At 40.1% G+C, this 24,284-nt stretch overlaps 1 protein-coding gene across 4 annotated transcripts in view; it reads right to left on the reverse strand.

Moving 5' to 3' along the window:
• Positions 1-24,284, reverse strand: part of PRKG1 (protein kinase cGMP-dependent 1) — a 726,550-nt gene that overhangs the window by 371,159 nt on the left and 331,107 nt on the right. For all 4 annotated transcript variants that reach the window (XM_075257507.1, XM_075257506.1, XM_075257505.1 and 1 more), the window contains exon 3: positions 4,631-4,744. In XM_075257507.1, the coding sequence (XP_075113608.1) occupies positions 4,631-4,744 (114 nt within the window). The remainder of the gene's footprint in view (positions 1-4,630; positions 4,745-24,284) is intronic.

Genomic DNA, 24,284 nt, shown 5'->3' on the forward strand with positions numbered 1-24,284 from the left:
TCCTAACTCCAGCCTGAACGTACTCTGCCTGTCCCAACTCCAGCCTGAACGTACTCTGCCTGTCCCAACTCCAGCCTGAACGTACTCTGCCAGCCCTGATCTCTGCTTTACTGACTACACCATTTACCATCTCACCAGAGGTATAGCTTGAAGTTCCTGGGCTCTACTGCAGAAACTGCAATGGGGCCTCTGCTTTATTTATGTCATTTAGAATAGTGCTCCATTTTATAGGGGCAAAGGGACCAGTGGGACTACTGCAGGGTCCATTCCATGTAGAAAATTCCAGATTCCTATTTGATGACTGAATAAGAACAAAGCCTCATGAAGGTCCTACTACCTACACCTATAAAAAGTGGAGTTCATCTGTGGGGAAAAAGAATGTTTACCAAAATTTGGACTTCATCATGAGGTTTATAGAACAGTATGCTATAATAATAGACTAAAAAGAATCCTCTGTATATATAGCTCCCACCCTGAAGGATCTATAGTAATAAATCTGACCACACACCTGTAAAAGTTGGACCACACTGGAATATAAACAGCTCTGCTGAGGTCAATGGTGAGCAGAATGTAAAATAATCCATGATAAAAGATCTGGCAGGGACAATGTTTTCTTTTCTCTTAGAAAATCAGACACGGCCATAAAATCCACCTTTAGTAAAAGTGAAAAGTTCAGGAAGAAGCTGAGATGTCAAGTGAAGTTTAAAATACTGGATCTTCAAGGAGATGAAAGAGTTTGGAGAAGTCGGATATGGAAATGTACACCAAGAACATAACTCTTATCCACCATTAAATTTAATATCTACACCATTTTTGTTACAGTTATGGAAAGAAAACATCGTAAATCCGAGGTATTTAGACTATTAGTGGGATTCTGAAAATCGGCCAAGATCATCTCGTGTTGAGAAACTCCATTACAATGCCACACACATGGAATCCATAAATCTTTCATCAGATCTAGATGTGTTGCACATGTTCAATATTAGTACAGTCCTGTATAAGTCTTTGTGGTAATGCGATGATATAGGGCTTATCCGCGCTGCGCTGCCAAGTGCTGTGCGCAGATCGTGTATGACGGTGAAAGGAGGGAGTACAGCTTCTGTAGGACTCTATATGTATGGAGATATTCTCCTTATAAACAAAACCTCTAGGGGAGAATTTCTTCATATATAGAGAGTCTGGGGGCATACAGAGGGACAGTAGAGATCTCATGAACCTATATGACATCCCTATTATAGCAGTTGTGACAGGCAGAGTGCTGGAGTCTCACTATATCAGCCCCAGATTCCTGACTTATGTGTGGTCCAGGGCAGGTCTGGAGTAGGCCTCAGCCCCAGGTGTGGGTACTAAGGCTCATTACTGGCCCATAAGGGTGCAGAGCCTGCACTTCAGGGCAGATCCTGGGAGGAAAGTAAGTGCCTGGGTCTGTCTTGACACTGAAAGCCTTGTGATACGGTACAGTGTTGTTTTGGTTGATTCATGTGGCTGGTAGTACGCCACATGTACAGTTAGTATTTTCTATTTAGTTAGTGCTTAGATGAGCAGGATTTTAGTTTGACATTATTTTGCTTGAAGTTAAGGCTGTATCTTATTTTGCTCATTTTTGTACCTGATGTAAAGGTCTATTTATTTAGCTGTTTTTCTTTTTCTTAATATTTTTTTAAAATGTATTTCTATTGTCTATTTATCCTTGTGTTGACAAGTCATCCTCAGCTATATCCAAAGGGGTAACTTGAATTTCCTGGGCTCCAGTTCAAATACAATATACAAATCTGTAATGGCGCCCCTATGTACCTTGTGTCATTTAGAGTCCTGGTATATTTTGGGGGGCCCCATCAGGGTCAAGGGCCTAGTGGTGACTTCTACTTCTCCACCCCCTGTAGCTACACCCCTTATCTGTTAACTACACAAGTCAATGCCTAGATGTGCCATCTTTATAGAGTAGGTCAATTGGCACCACTACATAGATGTTTACTACCTGCACCCAGCGCCGCACCTCCCATGAGGCGACCTGAAGCGACCGCTTCAGGCGGCACTATGCCAGGCCCCCGGGAGGAGCGGCATTTTTGCTGACCTAAGCCAGTCCAGGACAAGCTGTCCGGGTGGCTTTCTGTCGTCTGCCTCAGGTGGCATAAAAGCTAGGTTCACCCCTGCCTGCACCATTTATTAACTATTTTTAACAACCAGATACTTTACTCTGTGTGTCATGGTGTGGTAAATAAATAAAAATAAATGTGTCAAGCCGTGTTATGTACTAAACTTCTGACAGCGTTATAGAAAAGGATGTTTGGCAACTCTGTCTAGTTGTGTTGTATGTAAGCGCTTGTCTTGTTCGTGCAGGCGGTATTGCTTTAGTACTGTGTTATAATACGTGAAGCAATACACTTATCACTAGACTTGACTGAGAACATGTTTATCCTACAGAGATAAATGAGATGAAATATCAGTTTAACCATCTTAAAAGAGAGACTTGTCTGCAAACATGAATTTTATCTGAAAGCTGGATGTCTCTAAGCAGCCATATCCAGAGTAGTTTACGAGCCTTGTTCTTCATTTAGACACATTAAATGGTGAATGTTTTACTAGTATGGAAATAATCAAGTTTTATCTTTACATCAATGTTTATGTCAATGGCGGAAAAAAATTTGAAGAGCACTTAAGGGGGCCTCGCACCATGCCTAAGTCTGCCCATATGCCCTATTAGGATTGCCAGCTAAGTGCCCAATCTAGTCTTCATATTAGATAACGGCTGCAAACACATGGAAGACACTGGCACAGATTTATTAATAGTACAATTGGACGGCTTAGAATCAGATTAAGCTAATGAAGAATGATAGCATTGGAAAGCAGTTACTCCTTATTGTCTAATTTTATGCCTCCTCTTGGTGGGCTTACTTAATCTCAATGCCTCTGCTATTTTTTAAAAATGCTGTGTCTCACTATTGTGATTACATACTTGATGTGATGCCCCCTGGTGTTCATTTGATTTATTTTCAGAACGTCCACCTCATATCAGTGGTAACACACATTCAGTAGTTCGGTACCATCAATTACACCCTTCTGCATACAAATTACAAGCGATTCGTACATTTGTGATGGCCGACCAACAAGTCTTAGTTCAGTACAAGCAACTTTTAACTTATACTGAACACATGAGGTGGACATTCTGAGACTAAATCAATAAAGCAGTAGGGGGCGCCATAACAAGTTGTAGAATCAGTATTTACATTCAACTGAAAACTTTTTGTGCTTTCAGGGATCTAACACAGTAAATTAATCTTTATTTGTGGGATAAGTCTTATGTAAACATTTCCGACTTGCTCCTTTTTACATATTTGCCATATCTTTATAAGGAATACATTCTCTATAAAGGAATCAATGGAGAATACTTCATTTATTTATGCCACACAACTGGAAGTATCCAAAAGGGGAAGGGGTTGGGAAGTGGAAACTTATCCCCTACTCACAAGATAGTGGGTAAGTGTCTAATCACTGAGGGTCTAAATTGCAAGGTCCTCCAACGATCAGGAGGACAAGAGACCAAAAATCCAGAACTTTGCTTAATTCCTCCGAGAGCTTCAGGAATAAATTGACACTTGGGTGTTACCACTTGGGGTGTCCAATCAGTTCTAACAGAGCCTCAAGTGATCAGGAGGACAAGAGACCGAGAGAACACCTAAAGCCTCCTTGTGAATGGAGTGCCGATTTACTTGCATGACCAGTGCTCTATTCACTTCCATGAACCTGAAGCCCCATAAAGGTGAATGGAGTAGGGGTCACAAAAGCAATCAGGTCCCCATTGTCTACCTATCCCCTTTTCTGTGGATAGGGAATAAATGTCCATAATGGCACAATCCCTTTAAATGTATAACTACCCCCCCCCCCTCCATATGGCCATGGATTTGACTATCCGCATCCTTTTCACTGATTACTTTATCCCCTTAACCCTGTCTAAGCCTCTCACCTCTGCCAGATCAGTTCTCGCTGCGCCAAGCTGATGAGATGCAGATACATTGAAACAGCTGTCCTTGGCTGAGAGACTGTATCTGGTATAATCTCAACATCATTGCAAACAAAGGCCTCTGAGAAGGTCGGCATGATGTTAAAGGGAGCGCCCTCTATAGGTGTGTTTGACTGAGACTCTGTCTTCCTAATTACATCATGGAAGATAGACTTGCACATTCTCAGTCAGCGCCCTCTATTGGTGTGCATACTTGAGGCACTGACATCCTAATTACACCATGGAAGTCAGATTTGCATATTCTTCCCATATTACTATACTCCACTAATTTTCACCTACCAGAAATTTTACTAAATAATAATTATTGCCTAGATGCAATACCAGGCACAGCCCATAGACAAGAGTGGCGCTGTTTCAGAAGAAAAAACAAAACAAAACAGACCTTTTTTGTAATGAAAATAATCATTGAGGATTTCAGGCCGCATGTTGAAACCCACATCAGTATTCTTTAAGTATTGTACTGAAAAAGTTGTGAAAATACCAACCAAAATTACAAGCTCGCCTATAACTTTGGAAGTAAAATAGAAACTGTAATGAAAGCGATGTATCTTGTTTATACCAATTTCCTTCTGTACTACAGCACATAAAATATTTACAGCGCACTCTTACTTTTTACAGTTGCTGTGCGGGTGCAGTTGTAGAGTATAGCGAGCTCTCCAAATACTTTTCCTGGTCCCATGGTGCATAGCTTCACACTTTCTTTTGTTACTTCTACCTTGCCATCTGGAGAAGAGAAATAAATAAGAGAAAATTAGTATTGACAATAAAAATGTAGATTTTTTTTACTTTTCAGGTAGAATCATTTTGAAAGATACATTAAAATACAGAAATGGTAATATGGCATTGCGTCCGTGATGATAGTGCTTTACACATATAGTCATGTATGGTCATTGACTATACTAAAGAACAAAGCTGCACAGTTCAAAAAAAAACATAAGAAACCAATAGCTGATGAATTGGCATGGAATTTGCCAAATTGTTTTAGAGATTGATAGGGGTCACATAGGACGGATGTGAATCAAATGTTCAAGTTTTCTAAAAGAGTAATTGTATGGATGGCCAAAGAGGATAAACTTTACAGAATGCATCATTACTAGGGTTGAGCGATCGTGTTCGGAAAAAATCGATCGGATCGATCGGAATTGCGAACACGATCTTTTTAGGTGGGATCGAGATCGGTAGTATTTCCCACAATGCCTTCACATTGAGTATATAGTGTATACTCAGTGTGAAGGCTCCGCTGCGGTTCCATAGGAATGAATGTAAGCAGCCGGCACACAGCCTTAACCCCCTGCGTGCCGGCTGCCTCCATTCATTTTAATGGGAGACTAAAGTAACATCTCTAGTAGCTACTTAACTCCAGAGATGGCTGCTCCGCTGCTCTTCGCCTCGCTGCCGCTCCAGCTGCAGTCTTCTTTGCCTCGCTGCCCCGCCTCCCAGGTTAGGAGAGTGTGGGCGGGTTAGGATAGTGTGGGTGGGTACAGGGCGGGGAGACGTGACGTCTCCCCTCCCAGTACCGCCCACACTCTCCTAACCCACCCACACTCTCCTAACCTGGCAAGGAGGGGGCAGTGAGGCGAAGAAGACTGCAGATTAATAAAAAAAAATTAATTAAAAAAAACAAAAAAACATTGACTTGCATTGGGATCGGAATTGGGATTGAGATCGGGTTCGAATGAAAAATGATCGGAAATCGGATTTTAAAATTGATCCTGAAAAGTCAGGATCGGCTCAACCCTAATCATTACTCATGTCTCGAGTATATAAAGAGGACATACAAATAGGTCCTGATTTTTTTCACCCCCTTGGATTGCAGAGTGCCATATGTACATAAGAAGCCTTATATGACATATCACAAAGTAATATGCTACCTGTACATACTGTATCCTCAGTATATGTGTCCTTGAATAGATGACATATTAAGGGTAAACACCTGTAGATCTAGTCATTAGTTTTTTGGCGTATATGGATGTAATTGTGGCCACTTCTTGTGTCAACGATTCTCCATATTGTTAATTCTGGGCCTGTTGGGGAATATATTAAGACTGGCATATGAAATGCCAGTCTTAATATATTCCCCTATAGTGTATTGTTTATTTCATTTTCAACAGTGATATAGTGTAAGTGATAATGTGCTGATTCAGTACTGACCATACTGTCTGTATCAAACCCAAAAGCCAATGACCTAGACCACTTTGTTGCTAAAAGCAGTCTGTTGGCAATCCTGACATGTCTATTTTAATAAATAATTCTATCCCCCATAAAGTAACAACTTTGAAGCATCTCTTCGTAGAACTCGGCGTCAATCCTCCTAGAGGAATAAATTGGTAACTGAGTGTTACCAGTTGAGAGTGTCCATTCAGTGCCAAACTATATAGGGACACACCCAGCTCACAAGGGGAATGGATGGACCTATTGTCAATTTATTCAGAGATATTGAAAAGAAATAACAGGAGAATGACACAATGCAGAGTTATGGAATATGACTTTCCAGAACTGGTGAGTCATGGGTAATACAAGTATTTCATAAAACAGGTATATCAGTAGTAACAGATAGGTCGGCCGTTCCTCCCCTGTGTGCTGGCCGGAGCCGGCATCCACTCTACCCCCTGCATTAGCCATAATGGATCGCTGGAAGGGGGGAGTTTTTCACCCAGGGGCAGGCCGGAGCGATACACCCGTGTCCTTAATGGCCCAGGGAGGCAGGCGTCTTTGACTATGACCGAGGGATAGACGGTGGTAATACTTACCTATCCCCCAGACGGAGGAGAGCCTCTCATCCCGACCCTGTGTAGGGACAGGAAACACTGGTGAATGATGGTGGGAGTGGTGTATTTAACAAGTCTCTCAGTTCCTGTCCCTACAGCGGGTCAGAGGTCAACCTCCTTGTGTAGCCGTCATGGTGGATGTAATGGAAATTCTATTTTTGTAAAAAGTGACAATTATCAATAAAATAAAACCCGGTTACTCGAGTAGGTTTTTAGATTTTAGTTTATATTTATTAGTTATACTTTTTAAGCTGGAAGGGAAATAAATACACATTGTATATTTTTTACTCGCTGCTGTTTATAACCCCATTTGACGTGGGTAACTCCTCTGATTTAGGAATATTCACTGCTAACCATGGAACGCTTTGTCCTCTATGCATCCGTAAATCCGGTAGCATTTGTGCTTCATCAATCTTGCTCTCTTTGGAAACATATCTTTTATGAATGGGGAAATATATATAGCCCCAGAAGCGCTGTTAAAACACTGACTAACATAACTCTTATACACGTTGTCACATTAAGTATGGCACGGCTCCTGGCATTTCCCATGGCTCATCATTAAAATCCACAGTTTAGTATCACCACCACAGTTAATTGGTATCTTTGTCAAGACAAACAACCCACCAGTGACTCGGTAGGTCTACAGTAGGTCTGACTTGTTGCACGCCTATCAGGTCTACATGCCTTTGCCAAGCTCTGTAAACTTCTTGAAGAAGTTTGAAAATTTCAGTAAAGGGAACCTTATCTTACAGAATTAGCATATAAAACATATACGAGTGACTCCTTAATTAACCCTATGGTAATATTAAATGAGTTGTATTAAATTATGAAATATGTGACACATTGAGATGCATTAAAAATAGATGAAATTTCCCTCCAACTCTGCTTTTTTAGAAGTAGATTCATACAGAGGACATTGTGAGAGTTGAAAAAGATATTCATTGTGGCCTTATATCTCTGCCATGTTATTGAATAGGCAAAAAGTAAGGAAATTAGAACAAGTATATATCTCCAGCTGGCACCAAGTATGTATAGAGGTTATACCATGAAAAGTATTCAACCTCTATCCATAGGACAGAGAATAAATCCCTCATCGGTGGGGGGCCTGAACAATGAAACCACCAATGATACTGAGTAGGGGCTGTTTTCCCCCATTGCACATACATCCTTATATAGATGGACCAGTGTTCCCATTCACTTCATTGTTTTACATTGGCACTGCCAATAAGGTAATTGGGAGAATCACCACCGAGTTACACACCTACATTCAGCATGGTTGGGGTTAGGCAAAAAGCAACCCTCTGCCCCTGCCCATTCTGAGGATCATAGGGACTCAGCGGTGAGAGCCCCACCAGTCAGTCATATATTTATCCTCTATCCTCTGGATAGCCAGGAGTTTACCATACACATGAATATGATGATACCTGACAACCATCTAAGGTGTATGGGACTTCCCAACTTTCCCGACAATGGTTGAGGATAATAAGGACCAGGCTTTTATTTCAACAAGCCTGTTCAATTTGTTCCCTGGGAGATAAATCACCACTTAAGTTATCTCATAGAAGAGTTCCTCCATCACCCTATTCAGAATACATGCCGAACTGAGCATCCATGTGTATAAGGATGTTGGAAAACATAACTGTAGGTCATACAAGCCTTTGGCAACAAGCTGTGTAATATGTTTGGCATGCCTTATCAAACACTTTTCCATTCTGTTCCATGCCAAAGGAAGGATTTACCTCTATGATGTCCTCCTAAGGCACATCTAAAAGTTCTTCATGAGACAACCTAATATGGAAAAAGATAATCTCAGTTGTTGATCACCAAGTCTAGACTACTGGAAGGCACAAACCCTGCCACTATGGCAATCATTGATAAGTATCCCTTTAAGAGCGGTTTCCGGAAGCCCTTCAGATGCGGCATATGCTGAAGACTGGCAATAGAAACCAAATAACACAAACAATAACTCAAAAATGACTAAATAATATAATAAAAAACTGACACAAGGGGGAAACAGTGACTCACGTTTCCCAGCTAATTAATATTTAACAACTTGTTGTTATCAATGTGCTATGTAATGAAAAACAAACTAATCCCAAAGTAGCGAACAGTCGCTCTTCAAAGGATGAATAGGCGACAGCATTAGGAGAAATAAGAGATTTGTGAAAGTATATTAAGAAAGATGGACGATTCTTCATCAGACATTATTCTCTTCCATTCAAGACACAGAGATATAGTATGACAGTTCTTTCCAAGAGCGGAAATTACTTTGACCTATAGCCATTATTTAATTCCCATCTTTCTTTCTATTCTTTTTGAACTTAATCTCCACGATGAGTGAGTCAGTCTTTATCGGGCCGGTAACACCACACACATGGTTATCAAAGGAGACAAGTCATCCGAATAAAGAGATGTCTAAGGGCATCCTAATACCTACAAAGATGATGAGAACAGGAACACAATGAGGTATAAAATACCAATTTATAATGAGTTTACCATTCTGGATGAGGTGATGTATTAACTATGGAAAATGGTGAGATTTCCAATAAGGTCTTATTATTGCAACAAGACAGGTAGCTAAAGATTAGCAGTATCTATCTATCTATCTATCTATCCATCTATCTCCTATCTATCTATCTATCTATCTATCTATCTATCTATCCATCCATCCATCTAGAAGAGGGTACTTAATTGACATATACCAGCTGGGACTGGTGTGGCCATACTCATCCAGAGAGGCCAGACACAGGGACTATATACCCCGTAGAGGTGGAGTTACCAAACAAATGGGCTTTGCCTGAACTCAATGCTTATGGTTGCATCACCCAGAGAGTTAAAGGTTTGAATAACATATCAGGGTGGGATTCATATAAGAATGCAGGGAAACAACCACAAGTACAGTCCAGAAGTCAAGATGTTCGTACAACACTAGAGCTGCCAAAAGAGGCCTGAGAGCCTATCAGACCATGATGGCTAAAAGTAGAGTTAGAGTACAGATCAGCCTACAGACTAGCTCAGAACCAAAAGAAAAGGCTTAGATGGGAACTGTACAGTGTCAGACTTGAGAAACAGCTGGGTACATGCAGCTAAAGTGTCCGAAGAGTTAAGGCTGAATTTAAGTGAATATTTCTAGTCGAAACATCTAGAAGAGAAAGTGTGGGTTCAAAAACCGATCTGAATTGTTTTTGAATTGTTGATCTGATCTATTAAACTCTAGCTTTCCTGTAGAGTACCGTTGACTTGAAAGTGTAAAACTGTTCCTGCTTTCATGTGACTTTCCATGAACCTCATCCATGATCTGTACTATCTACGTATCTTACACATCCATAATACCACCGTATTTTATCTGATATTGTATAAAACCACATCATACAAAAATAAATAGAAAAGTAATATAAAATTTCATTCCTTTCTCAAACATTAATTTTGAAAATATTATATATATATTTTAGCAACCTAACTACAGTTATAGAAAGCAAAGAGCTTTCACATTGAGGCCCAGGTGGCTTCAGAGCATCAGCCAATAAATAAAGCACAATCCAATTACCAGGAGCATTGACAATGTTAAAGCGTCAGGGCTGTGGAAGGGTCCTTCAGCTTCTAACAAGAAGAAAACCTCTGCTATTGTGCTATTTAGTTAGATGTCAAGTATTGAGAATACATTAACATCTTGGCCTACTTGGGCATGGGGACTAGCATTGATAGGAGTGGAGTAGCCCTTCTTAAAGAGATCCTGTCATGTCTGAGATAATTAATTCCTAACATACAGAGGTGGCTAGTAGTCATGCCCATGTGGCACATAAGGGCATGGAATGAAATGAGCTGCTGTTTGATAGCTAAGAGTACCATTTAAGGAGCTGCTGTGAGTCTGTATGGTCCTGCCGCTCATTTAACCTGCAGTCCCATGTAAAACTAGTCCCAACACAAAGATATCCTAATTAGAGATGAGTGAACACTATTCGAAACAGCCGTTTCGAATAGCACGCTCCCATAGAAATGAATGGACGTAGCCGGCACGTGAGGGGTTAAGCGACCAGCCGCCGGCAAAGTCTGCGTGCCGGCCGCTTCTATTCATTTCTATGGGAGCGTGCTGTTTGGATCGGCTGTTCTGAATAGTGCTCGCTCATCTCTAATCCTAATAAATTGTATCAACTCAAAGAATCTTAGACTTAATGTCGACACTGATAATTTCTACTGATTACTGATAATAAACACAAGAAGCCGGAAGACGCCGCGGGGACGCTGAAAGGAGAAGACTTCTCGGAGGATCCAGCCCGACCCTCACTCGTGGACTTGGTAAGTGTAATTTGATCAAACGTTGCCTACCCCTGAAATGAGCATTTCCCCCCCCCTAGACTATAATAGGGTTCGATATTCGATTCGAGTAGTTGAATATTGAGGGGCTACTCGAAACGAATATCGAATCTCGAACATTTTACTGTTCGCTCATCTCTATTGCTGATGCTTCAGGATTGTTCTAAGATTGTACTAAAATACCAAGAATTCCTTGGGGTCGGGTTGAGAAGATTATTGAAGCATTTTGGGAGGCCGAGACTATTTCACTGAGGATGTTAGCAATTCAACTTTTTTTTAGCTAAGGGTGCATTCACACTGAGTAAACGCTAGCTTATTTTGTAGAGTAAAATTACACTTGTAAATTTTGCTATCCCATTGACTTCAATGATATTTTTTTACAAGTGTAAAAATACGCCTGTAAAAAATACGCCTGTAAAAAATACGCCTGTAAAAATACGCCTGTAAAATGTCATTGAAGTCAATGGGATAGCAAAATTTACAAGTGTAATTTTACTCTACAAAATAAGCTAGCGTTTACTCAGTGTGAATGCACCCTAACACTACATGGGATGATTTCGGATAAAGCGGTCCTCTTATGAACAGTGTGAATTATTGGTCGGAGAGGTGATAAAGATAACTGGTATTTTTATTCATCCTGCTTTCTAAATTGATATCTAAACGTGAACAAGGCCCCCGAGACGTGATACTAATTACAGTCATTACCCAATTACATGTGAATGGCCATGGAGTGGGACGCGACACAGCAATTCCCTCTAAACAGCACTTCACTCTACGGACAAAACTTCAGCGGTATCAGCTAACATCTGCAGCATGAAGAAATCGAGAAAATCCATAAAGCAGCTGGTTTGTTGTGACATTCATCTTCTTAGAGTGGTGATCATGTGTCTGCCCACACAAGATGATAAATGTCATATCAGAACCAGATTATCAAGCATTAGAGATATGCAATTTAAGTGTCTCTTCTACATTCCAAAATGTGCAGTTGCACTTCTGCAGGAAAGTGAAGACTCTCGACAAGGACTGAGTGTGTTCGGAAAGAAAACTTATTTCTCTGGCATATCCCTTGGGTTTGTTTTTATCTGAAACATCTCAAGGAGAAGAGAGATAGGGGTTGATCTAAGGAGGATATGGTTCATTATTATGCTATCACATTGTTCACACTACAGCAGATGAGAATCAAGACAATTGACTCCATATATTTCAAAAAAAACTCCAAGCTCAGAGGTGACGGGACTAGACAACCCAGAGTCCAAGTCTTCAAGTATCATCGTCATTCCAATGGATGCGTTGGCACCAAGTGTATATTTTATAATGCACTATGCAGGGACCCAAGAGCAATCTGTATAGCCCTGAATAATGGCACAGATTCTCAATAATGATAACAAGGATAGTTTAGGTCCACACACATGCAAGGGGGGTAAACAAGATTTTCTTAAGGAGTGTCCATCCATCTTCACCCGGCTGCTGATTGTCAAATCATTCCACCCCACACACTCTGCTGCGACTCTGCAAGCATCAATGCTCTCTTGCCGTGCCAGACTTTGATTATAATAGTGAGCATTATCATCATTAAAGGAGAATAATGACACTTGTAGGAGATAAGTAAGGAGCAAATGGTTGCAATGATCTTCTTCCAGTCCCCTTACCGATCTCTTACAAGTCTTGACTTGCTACCTGCTGTGCCAAGATTTTGATGATGACAGTCGTGATGAATCATTATCATCATGATGATCATTAAGTGTATCTCTCTCGTTGTATCGGGACTTTATAGGAGATCTTTGAACAAATGATCCCTCCAACCTTTGTACAGGTTACATCTGTCATTTACATTGTAGTCTTACTAACCCCATTCAGCTAAACTAAAAGTTTCCGGCTTGTAATACAACTTGTTAGATCATTCAGTTCAATAGACTCCAATTTAGTAGGATACAATTTAAATTACATTATTGCAAATTTTACCAAAATTCTGAATACGCTGCAATGGATAACCACTGGTTGACAACATATCGCTTAAATAGCTTCCACCAGAATGTTACAAAATCATGTTTTCTCAAAGCTGATCATCTCATTTTGTGTCAAGCCAAAAAGTTAAAGAAGTATTCAGTTGTACGTCGTAAACGTATGTGTAACTTGTAAGCTGGCCAGGTAAAGTACAATAGCAGCATCTTTCATGACCTGTATTCAGGTCAATATAAGGCAGGAGTCATAATAAGTCACCAGTGATCCCCAGATATACAATCCTTCCTGAAGACTGCAGTAAAACAGGTCAGTTGCTGGTTTTTCTTCCACATGATCTCAGAAGTGAGAGATTAGTTCTTATTGTGTATATGATCTATTGTGGATGTTGCATTATACTGACATCTATGATCAAATTAAATGTGATAGACTTGACCTCTATTGCTGAAAGGTGAGGTCTCAGAATCATATTCTCCGGTATATCCCAGATATCTTTATCCATCTGATGTGTTATAAAGACATTGGGAAGCAGTCTGAAGCATGACACCTATTAATACATCAATATATATTGTTTTATTCTACATTATGAGGAACAAAGTAGGTTTTGATTTACTGGACAATGACATACTGTATGCTATTATGTGTCCGAGGGGGAGATGAGAGACACAGATGTACGTTTTCTTTGGATGACTCAGTCTAACATTGGAGCTTCAATTTCCTTGATACGGCGTCTTCCAGCATTGAGCAACTAGAGATGAGCAAGTACTGTTCAGATCAGCCAATCCCAACAGCACGCTTGCATAGAAATGAATGGACGTAGCCGGCACGCAGGGGGTTAAGCGGCCGGCCGCTGTCAAAGCGGAAGTACCAGGTGCATCCATTCATTTCTACGGAGCGTGCTGTTCGGATCGGCTGATCCGAACAGTACTCGCTCATCTCTATGAGCAACTACAGTAATAAGTACAATTAAATGAGGGTATTGGAAAATATTACATATACACCCAAGATGTTACTATACAGAGGTCAAACTCACATGACCTATAACATTTTTCACTTTTCTTCTGACTAGTCGAAAAAGTTGAGGGCTAAGTTAGGCTGAACTCAAAGGATGGAGTTGCTGGAGATGAAGTGTCCCAGATAAGTACTGGATGATGTAAAGGAAAGGTAAGAGTGGAAGAATTGAGAAAAAGTGGGAACACGGCATATCTGGAGAAATTTAGATGCCAGAGACAAGAAGTCTTCAACCCTCGCTTAACAGATGCCATTACTGAGATGGAAGTTGATGTGGCTTTTGTCTCGATGAGTTGCTCGAATTGGTTAATGGTGGTAAATGGGCCGTCATGGCAGTAGTGGACTGGGAGGTTCCTGTTAGGTATATAACGAATTCGTCAATGTGTCCACACTGAAATTTTCTCAAATTTGGTTCAAGATTCCAACTGGCCTTGAAATCAATACAACACAATATAATGACATGTTAAAAAATGTGAAATCTTGCAATCCTACCTCCCCCAATAGGTGGTCACACGTAGACACAAAGAGGAAACGTTTGGTGATAACTTGTCAGAAAACCATGTGTTTAGAAAAGCTGCTAAACTTATGACACATGTTAGTGGACATGGACAACCAAGGGGACAGTAAAGAGAGAACATATCTATATATATGAAGTACTTGATGAGAATCAGACTGACACCAAACCGCACAATCCAGATCCAGTAATATCACAATTCCAGTCTAAAAATAACACTTGATAAGAAAAATACCAAATTCTAAATTGTTCAAAAAACACTTGATACATGTATTGTACCTACAGACGGTTAGATCATAAACTTCGATCCTCTGTACAAGGGATAGACTAGACATGGAAACCGCATCAATTCTAGACCTGAGTTGCTATATTCTAGATCAGGGATCCTCAAACTGCGGCCCGCAGGCCACATGTGGCCCACCAAGCACTTCTGTCTGGGCCTGCCGACAACGCCGGCAGGCGTGCATTTATATTGAAGCTCCTGCGGAGCTCGGGCCAGGCCATGGAGCGCACTTCACTTTACCTATTGGAGGGCACCGCTCCCGATGTTTGTGCGATGTGCTCTGCCTCCGGCCCACTATTTAAAAAGTTTTAGGACCCCTGTTCTAGATATTCTATCTGTGCAATTTAATATTTGTCAGCGAGTGTCAAGGCACCCAGATTTCCATTTTTATGATCTACTCGATTCTAGGCCCAGAGTTTCGGTCAGCGGTCATGGATTAATCCATAGGAAGAGTATAGTCGCTTTATAACATATTTTCAATACCGATATGATAGACAAGTGATTGTTCTCAATGTTCATTACAATATTCTACAACCTGGATCTAACTCAACCTCATATCAATATGTACTAGCAGTTGACGTGAATATAAATGGAACCCATGGTCAGAGATGATAAGTTGTCACAATTTCTTTCTGATTAAGCTTCCTCTGTAAGAGTTATGATTTGTTATGTTCAGGTTAATAATAGAGATGAGCGAACAGTAAAATGTCCGAGGTTCGATATTCGTTTCGAGTAGCCCCTCAATATTCGACTACTCGAATCGAATATCGAACCCTATTATAGTCTATGGGGGGAAAATGCTCGTTTCAGGGGTAGGCAACGTTCGATCAAATTATACTTACCAAGTCCAAGAGTGAGGGTCGGGCTGGATCCTCCGTGCAGTCTTCTCCGTGCAGCGTCCCCGCGGCGTCTTCCGGCTCTGAATTCACTCTGCCAGGCATCAGGCCTGCGCAGAGCCGACTGCGCATGTCCGCACTACAAGCAGACATGCGTAGTCGGCTCTGCCCAGGCCTGATGCCTGGCAGAGTGAACGAAGAGCTGGAAGACGCCACGGGGAAGCTGCACGGAGAAGACTTCTAAAGGTAGGAGAAGAACCAGCGTTGATTGGCCGACTGTATAGCATTCGGCCAATCAATGCTGGTTCTGCATCAAACTTTTACATTCGAACAGCGAGTGGTACTCGATCGAGTACGAGTATTTCAAATACCGTAGTATTTGATCGAATACCTACTCGATTGAGTACTACTCGCTCATCTCTAGTTAATAATAAAGCTTGTACACTTGTTTCTCTTTACTTGCCTCCCATCTGAATACTATACTTAAAACAGTGTATTATATAGGTGGGGATGGAGTGGGCTCTTACTCAACCCATTCATGGTGGGGCCAATTTATGGTGACAGGTTCCCTTTACCCATTAAGTTTCTTCTACTCTACTTTGATAAAAGTTACAACGGACAGTTCGCTCCCATGACAGATGTAAAGAATAGTGGCTTTACTAGGCTGACTCATCCATGTGGCGCTACGTAATGACGGGACCAGATTTTGCAGCCAGCGCATTCTCTACATTTCATTCATTCTCAAGAGTGTTAGATATATTGGGAGTTTATGGGCTGTTCACACTCTTTCATTTGAACTCCTCAATAGACCAGAAGGCACTGGATTAAATATGTATTGTCTGGTGGGATGTCACAATGGGACATAATACAATTTTCCACTTGCAAAATTGGAAATTGAACCGAGACCCTACAGGGTCTTTCTAGAAAGGATGCAATTTTCATGCTGAAGACAAAAGTATTATACACTTGTATTAGGTCAGACCTTTACCTAGTGTATGCATGTCTGGCACGAAATATCAGCAGATCTGTTCATCACAGAGTTTCTCCTATCTGTACTACAATTATAATATTTATCAGCTGGGATAAAAAGGAAACATTCAAAGCTTCGGGATCAAATTGTAAACCGAACCAGCTTAGAGAATGTGGAGAAGTATGTGCGGAATGTATAAAATGTTTAAAAAAAAAATACAAAGTGATATACGACTATTACTGAGAAGGGGAATTAAATACTGTACTGCAACGTGCGGTCAATTCATGTTTTGCCACTACGCGCTTCCTAAAGTTGTGCGGGAATGAATGAAATGTTTCATACGTGATCCTGATGATGGGAAACCCAAGAGATCGACTGAACAATTTCCCTACAGCATAAATGGGCCAAAGAAGCAATTTGTGGATATGTATTTTAAGAAAGATGGAAATATTTGTATAGATGCATTAACACATCCATACAGCATGGACTATAACAGTAACTTATATTCTTTATATTGGTCATAACATTCACAATGCTCACTTATTTATATTCCAAGTACAGCCATCCAAGAGAGAGAGAGAGAGTCCTGTCACTTAAGAGTTAATGCAACGCTCACACACCGGGCTCACAATTGGCTTCCTTCCCTTAAATGATCATTTTGGCAGTGACACATTATTACATATAACCTCTCCGTTCTGCAGCTTTTTACAATGAAGTAATAATTTATGTCTTTAAATTGCAAAGAATTGTGAAAGGGCAAATACGTTTCCAAGAAGACATCATCTGAGCTTTAGAAAGAGATAGGCTAAAATATATCTTCAGAAAATGTTCAGGTAGAAGAACAGAGACTGCCAGATTTATATTCCGAAGGTGTACATAGAGTGCCATATAAATCTGTCAGGATCTAAAGAGGAGAGGAAAGGTATATACCACCCAGATTTATGTATATTTGGACTACAAGGCAAAGTAGTATATTACGTAGTTGAAGGGATACACTCAATTCCAGAATCATATTGTAACTTGTAGCTTGAGATAACTTCAGTGTTTTACTAATACACTGCTTTACCTATCTTGTTCTGTCAGATACAGCTGGATATGTTTTCTCAATGATAACAGCTTATTGTCTCTTTTTCAGACCAACCTCTATTTATCCAGTCCTAGTGGTCAGGTTGATGACTAAGTCCTTGGTTCCGGCCATGTACATTATTTTCTCTTTCTCTCTGCAAATTGCTCTCAGTTGCTGAGTCCTTCAAAAATAACCTGTCATCTCTCTTGACATGTCTGAGTTAATAAATACATGATAGCAGACAATTGAATGGTTATTCTAACTAACATGTGAGGATGGGGTTAATAGCAGATGTACCAATTAAAACTATTGTCAGTGAAAAACTGATAATTTTTACTTAAGTTTACCATGGTCGAACATGGTGGAAAGTGAATAAATAAATCCTGTTTTAGATGCTGTGTTTGGGCTTCTTATTAAATAAAGGAGTTTTCCACCAGGTTGCAAATAGAAAATGGAAGAATCGGGCGCCAACTGTCCTGGCAAACCAGGAGACCTATAGTTGGCCATACATATTATATTTGTAATAGCCGAAGCCATCAATTATGGCAGAATCTACAGCCCATCTGAGTAGATCATACATGTGTATGGGGATGGTAAGCTGACACTTTTCTAATATGTAGGGCATAAGAATACGTATTTCCTAGACAATAGGTGTTGGTGAAGCGCAGATGTATAAAGACAATAACTGATCTCCAATTTGGTTATGAATGCCAATAAGTCTTAAAACCATTTCAACACAATATTACAACATGTTAACAAATACCACCCCACCAATGAGTGGCCACACATACAGTAGACACAAATACAATAGTTAGCGTGTCATTTTGTGATAACTTATCACAAAACCATATAGTATTTACTGCAATGTCTTCTCATGTGTCCGTGGGCTTAACATACTATTCTGTATATGTGTATCAATAAATAATCCAGATCTTAATTTTTCTCAGCAGGATGGGATTTGCAGTCCTTTTATGTGTGTGAACCTGCATGTAGATGCATGGCTGGCTATTCACAATTGCCTCTCTAACCCAATGTGATTTCATCTTAGACAGCTTATGAAAGCAGTTTATGTTTCTTTGGGAGCACGGAAATTGCTTTGCTCTGAGCAAAAGTGCATGGAGCACACACCAAAATTGGATACAGAGGAAACATGTAGTGCTGATATTACACAGCTTTATTTAGGAGAAGCTGTATATTCTCATTGGAAAAACAACTTCAAGACGACTTTCATCCTAAAAGTGTTTATCGAGAACTTTAAATTCATCCATCTGCATGAAGGTCAAGCCAATATCTATTTATGTCATGTGCCATGCTAAAATGCCATGAATTTTTAGAACTTAGCCACCAAGACTATAAGCAGACTGTTCTCAGGACCTTGTCGGTCAGTGTTAGGTTATGTATTTCGGTGGCAGCAGACTCTCTTAAAAGTCTTACAGACAGTCAGAACCATTGGTAAAAACCTCTGTAGACATCTTAGTTTGGGTACAAACTCATTTCCATCTAAAGGGCTGAGACTAGAAAACGCGTGGTTCACATACAAGACATTATTATCACGGCTCCCATTACAACACATTTTGCACCACCCGCATTTGCCCCATTTATGATCAATTTCATACCATGATACTCCAGTTTTGTGTTTTTTACATCAATATCTGGATCCAGTAACACCTGACAAAGTCTTGAGCCGTCACCTTCCCGGCATGCTTCTTGTAACATATCGCAACGGATGCCTTGCAGCTTTAGCTTTATACTAGTATTTCAATCCCAAATGTCTGATATGTGACCACATCTTTGCTACTTGTGCCCTTTGTTACTTCAGTTTTGAGCTGAAAGGAACAAAGTGCCATTTTTTGGATGATCTCTCATCATTTAGGCTGTTTTTTTGACATCTAAATTTAGACCTAGAAAAGTTGCTTCGCACATTCAGAAAAGTTCCAGGATATTTTTTAGAAATTCGCTAACAAAGTAACATAAAAACTCAGTCTGCTCAGGCTAAGCCTCATACTTGTGTAGCTCATGGATGGATATTTTATAGAAATTCCTTTATTTGTAACTAAGGAGCCGATTATTTGTTCTTTCCACATTAAGTCTTCATGCTCATAGATGAATTACGTGCACAGTGCCAGTATGGCGGTATGTAAAGCCCTTACAACTCCATCGTATAGAGCTGTGAGGAATCTACGTGCTTCCATATGGTGTTGCCATATGGCACTGGGTTATAAAGATATTATCCCCTGGAAGCAATGCTTCTAATATAGAATATATTTATAATACTCAATCTAATGAAAATTACCATAATTTTTTTTTTTTTGCAAAATTTCACATGAATTCTACAGAAACAAAAACTGTATGCCTTTACTTGAAATAGAAGGTACATAAAAGTACAGTAGGCCCGCTTATATTTTCATCTTTGCCATATCACTGATCCATACAACTTAGTGGTTGTACGTTATACGTCAGGGTAACAAGCTCTAAGATACAGTGAGTTATTCAACAGTTTTGACCCCTCAAATGTGCCAGGTAGGTTGGGTGGATTGGTGGAAGGGTGAGAGGTTTGGGGTATAATAGTCCTTGGGGTCTCGTCATTCTCATCGTTTGGTGGCAGATGGACAGTGAACACACGATGGGTTTGGGTGGCTGAGATGGATAAGTGAGTGGGGGATTTGGGGTAGGTCAGTCCATGGGGTCCTATCTTCCCCTCTGTTGGTGGCAGATGGACATGTATTGGGCAGCGATCTCCATAGTTGACTCCACTTCTCCCAGTAGGATGTAGAGTTTCCTCTTCTCATCTGCAGATGTGAAGTCTGGGATGTGGGCAGAGAGTCTTTAGAAGTAGACGGTCCTCATAGTTGAATATTTGGTGCAGTGTAGTAGGAAGTGGGTCTCGTCTTCTAGGGTCCCCTGGGCACAGTGTTGGCACAGTCTTTTCTCCCGTGGCTTCTACATCTGCCTGTGCCTTACTGTCTCCATTTAAAGGCTGTGGGTGCTCAGTCTGTAGTGATTACTACAGATGGATGAACCGACTCCTACAGATTTGGGTTTGACCCAAATATTGAAAATTTTCCTTTTAATAAAATTTCCCTTAAACTAAGATAAGATTATTAAGTCCTTTCATTATTGATTAGATATACGAAGTATATATATGTAAATTTAAAGTGTCCACTTTTATTTGCCTCCAATACTTACCCTTCTCTGCCTCCAGGTAAACAAATTTTAACCCAATGCTAAATCTCTCCTTCCATGCGCCAGTCACATTCCATTTGTGCCACTTAGCAGCTGTTGCTGTAAATAGGTAAATGCTTCCCAGTTATCCTTATGCAGTATCAAATCAGCGAGCAATTACTTTAAATTTATTGCTCATTATAACAAATTCATCTGCAGGTAAGCAATGCTCACATGGGCAGAATATGAATCACATCCAAATCCTATTACTACTAAACTGCTAAATGGAAAATGTTTATTAAAAAAAAAAAAAAAAATTCATATACTAAATGTGCATCTAGCTTAACACAATTGTGTACAATTTAGTAGATATCCTAAATTGTAAAAAAAAAAAAAAGTAATATAATTACAGTAGATATATTCCATTGAGCACAGAATGCCTAAGTATCTCTCACATATTCTACTATTAGGAAGGCTTCTCTTAAAGGGACCCTCCAATTATAAAACTACTTTCCATAATAAAATAGTATAAACGTGAAGAAATGAGACTTAATATATCTTATTAAAGAAAAATGCTTCTTTCTCCATTTATCAGGCTGCTTACTACCTCAACTACTCACATAAGTCTATAGAGAGGAGGCAAGACTAGGAGGACTAGCAACCTCAAAGACAGATCAAATTTCACATAAGTCTAAGGAAAAGGTAGGGGGAGAGGAGTCAGTTAAAGGGAAAGGGTTGTCCATAATGACCTATTCTTTAACCCCTTCCCGCCGATGGCACTTTTTGACTTCCTGACCAAGCTTGATTTTTCAAAACGGACATGTGTCACTTTATGTGGCAATAACTTTGGAACGCTTTAACTTACCAAAGTGATTTTGAGATTGTTTTTTCGTAACACATTGTACTTCATGTTAGTGGTAAATTTTGGTTGATATGTTTTGTGTTTAATTATGAAAAAATAGGAAATTTGGTGGAAATTTTGAAAAATATGCATTTTATAAAGTTTGAAATGATGTGCATTGCATACAGAAAGTCAGACCGCCAAAATTATATCCTAAATCTCATGTCCCAGATCTCTGCTTTATGTCGGCATCAAACTTTAGTCACCCTTTTATTTTTTACAGACATTAGAAGATTTACAAGTGAAACAACAATATTCAAAATTTTCAAGAAATTTCCAAAACCCATTTTTTAAGGGACTAATCAAGTTATGAAGGGGTTTTGAAAGACCCTTGTATTAAAGCCCCCCATAAATCACCCCATTTTCAAAACTGCACCCCTTAAATAAGCCAAAACATACACCTAGTAATTTAACCCTATAAGTGCTTAACAGGAATTAATACAAAATGGAGGTGAAATTTTCAAATTTCATTTTATTTTACTAATATTTTCGTTTAGCCCTAGAATTTGCACATTCACAAGGGGTTAAAGGAGAAAACGCATCTCACAATTTGTTTGGCAAGTTCTCCCGACTACCATAGTACCCCACTTGTGGGCATAAACTAATATATGGACGCACCGCGAGACGCAGAAGGGAAGGCGCACCAAGGAGCTTTTAGAGGACAGATGTAGCTTTGATCAGTTTCAGGCACCATGTCGCTTTTACAAAGCCCTTGAGGTGTCAAAACAGTGGAAACCTCTAGAAAGTGACCCCATTTTGAAAACTGCACCCCTCAAAGAATTTATCAAGTGATGTCGTGAGCATTAGTAACCCCGAAGTGAATATGTAAGCTGTGTGGAGTAAATTGGGTACACCAAATCCCTTTCTATTTTCCCACCAGCTCCTATGACACGGACGGGGAAGAGGGGCATTCTGGGGGGTCAGCACTTGTGTATTATCTCTCATAAGCTCTAAATATGGGGGGTCCCCTGAAAACGCTCGCACCGCTTACACATTTCCTTCTAGTCACAGCCACTTATGTCCTAATGATTTGGCGACTTTTAGGGTTTTTGGCTTCACATTGTACAAGCTAGATTTTTATTTTCTGGCAATGTGGCCATATGAGGGCTTGGTGTTTGCGGTATTAGATGTGGTTTTCAATGCAACCATTTTGGGGCCTGTAACTTATTGACTATATTTTATTAACTCTTTCTGGGTGGGATGTAAAAGGAAACATCAATTCTGGCATTACTTTTTAGCATTTATTTTTTTTCCCGTGCAGCGTAAAGCATAAGTAACATATTACCTTTATTCTGCGGGTCGGTACGGTTACGGCGATACCTCATTTATATGATTTTTTAATGCGTTGCTATTTGTGCAGAATAAAATTCAATTTAGGGAAAAAAATCTACTATTTTTGCATCGCCATCTTCTGAAAGCATAACATTTTTATTTTTCGCTAGACAGAGCTGATTGAGGGCTTATTTTTTGCGGGAACACCTCTTCTTTTTATTGGTACCATTTTGGTTTTCATCTGACCATTTGATTACTTTTTATTGAACATTTTGTAAGGGAAAGGTGGTGAATAATCATTATTTTGTGCGTTTTTCTACGTTTTTTTTTTACGCCGTTCGGGTTAAATAATGTTTTAATTTTATTGTTCAGGTTATTACGGACCAAATATGTTATGTTTTTTTCTATTTTTCTTTATTTTACATAATAAAACATTTTATATGGGGAAAAAGGGATTTTTGGGGCTTTATTTATTTGTAATTTATTTTAAACTTATTTAAACTTTTTTATTTTTACTTTTTTTTCTGTCCCCATGGGGGATTGAAGCAGTGATCGGCTGATCACTGCTTCAATAGAGATACGCTGCAATACACGTGTTACACGTGTATTGCAGAGTATAGGAAGCTGTCAGCTTGTGTAGACGCACAGGCTGACAGCTTCATTTACGGCAGGATCGGCCAGGCGCGAGGACGAGGTAAGTGAAGGGGCAGACCCGGGGTCACTGATCAAACCCCGGGCTGCCCCCTACGAACACCGGCACCCCCCGAAACCGGCGCGGGGGGTGCCGATCGGCACCATGTTATGTTGAAACTCCGGAGGTGCCGGTGGTCATGTTGACCGCCGGCATCTCAGGGGTTAACACCCGCGATCGGACCCGGTTCCGACCGCGGGTGTTACGGGGCATTGTCAGCCGTGTATTACGGCTGACACCCGCTGTGCATGGTGCGCACACAGGTTCTGTGCGTGCACCATGCATCCGCAGTAATAGTACGGCGGTTTGCGGGAAGCCCTTCCCTGCAGCGCCGTACTATTATGGCGAATGTCGGGAAGGGGTTAAATCATGTTTTTATATGAAATATAATTTGTAAGAATTTTTGGTGAAACTGTTTTTAATATTTCATGATATTCTTTAAATTTAAAAAAATCCTAAAAATCTTTCTATTAAGCCTTGCCACTAAGTCTAAAATAACCTGTAAAGCAAACAATG

This window comes from Leptodactylus fuscus, chromosome 10 (assembly GCF_031893055.1).
Source record: "Leptodactylus fuscus isolate aLepFus1 chromosome 10, aLepFus1.hap2, whole genome shotgun sequence".
NCBI lineage: Eukaryota > Metazoa > Chordata > Amphibia > Anura > Leptodactylidae > Leptodactylus > Leptodactylus fuscus.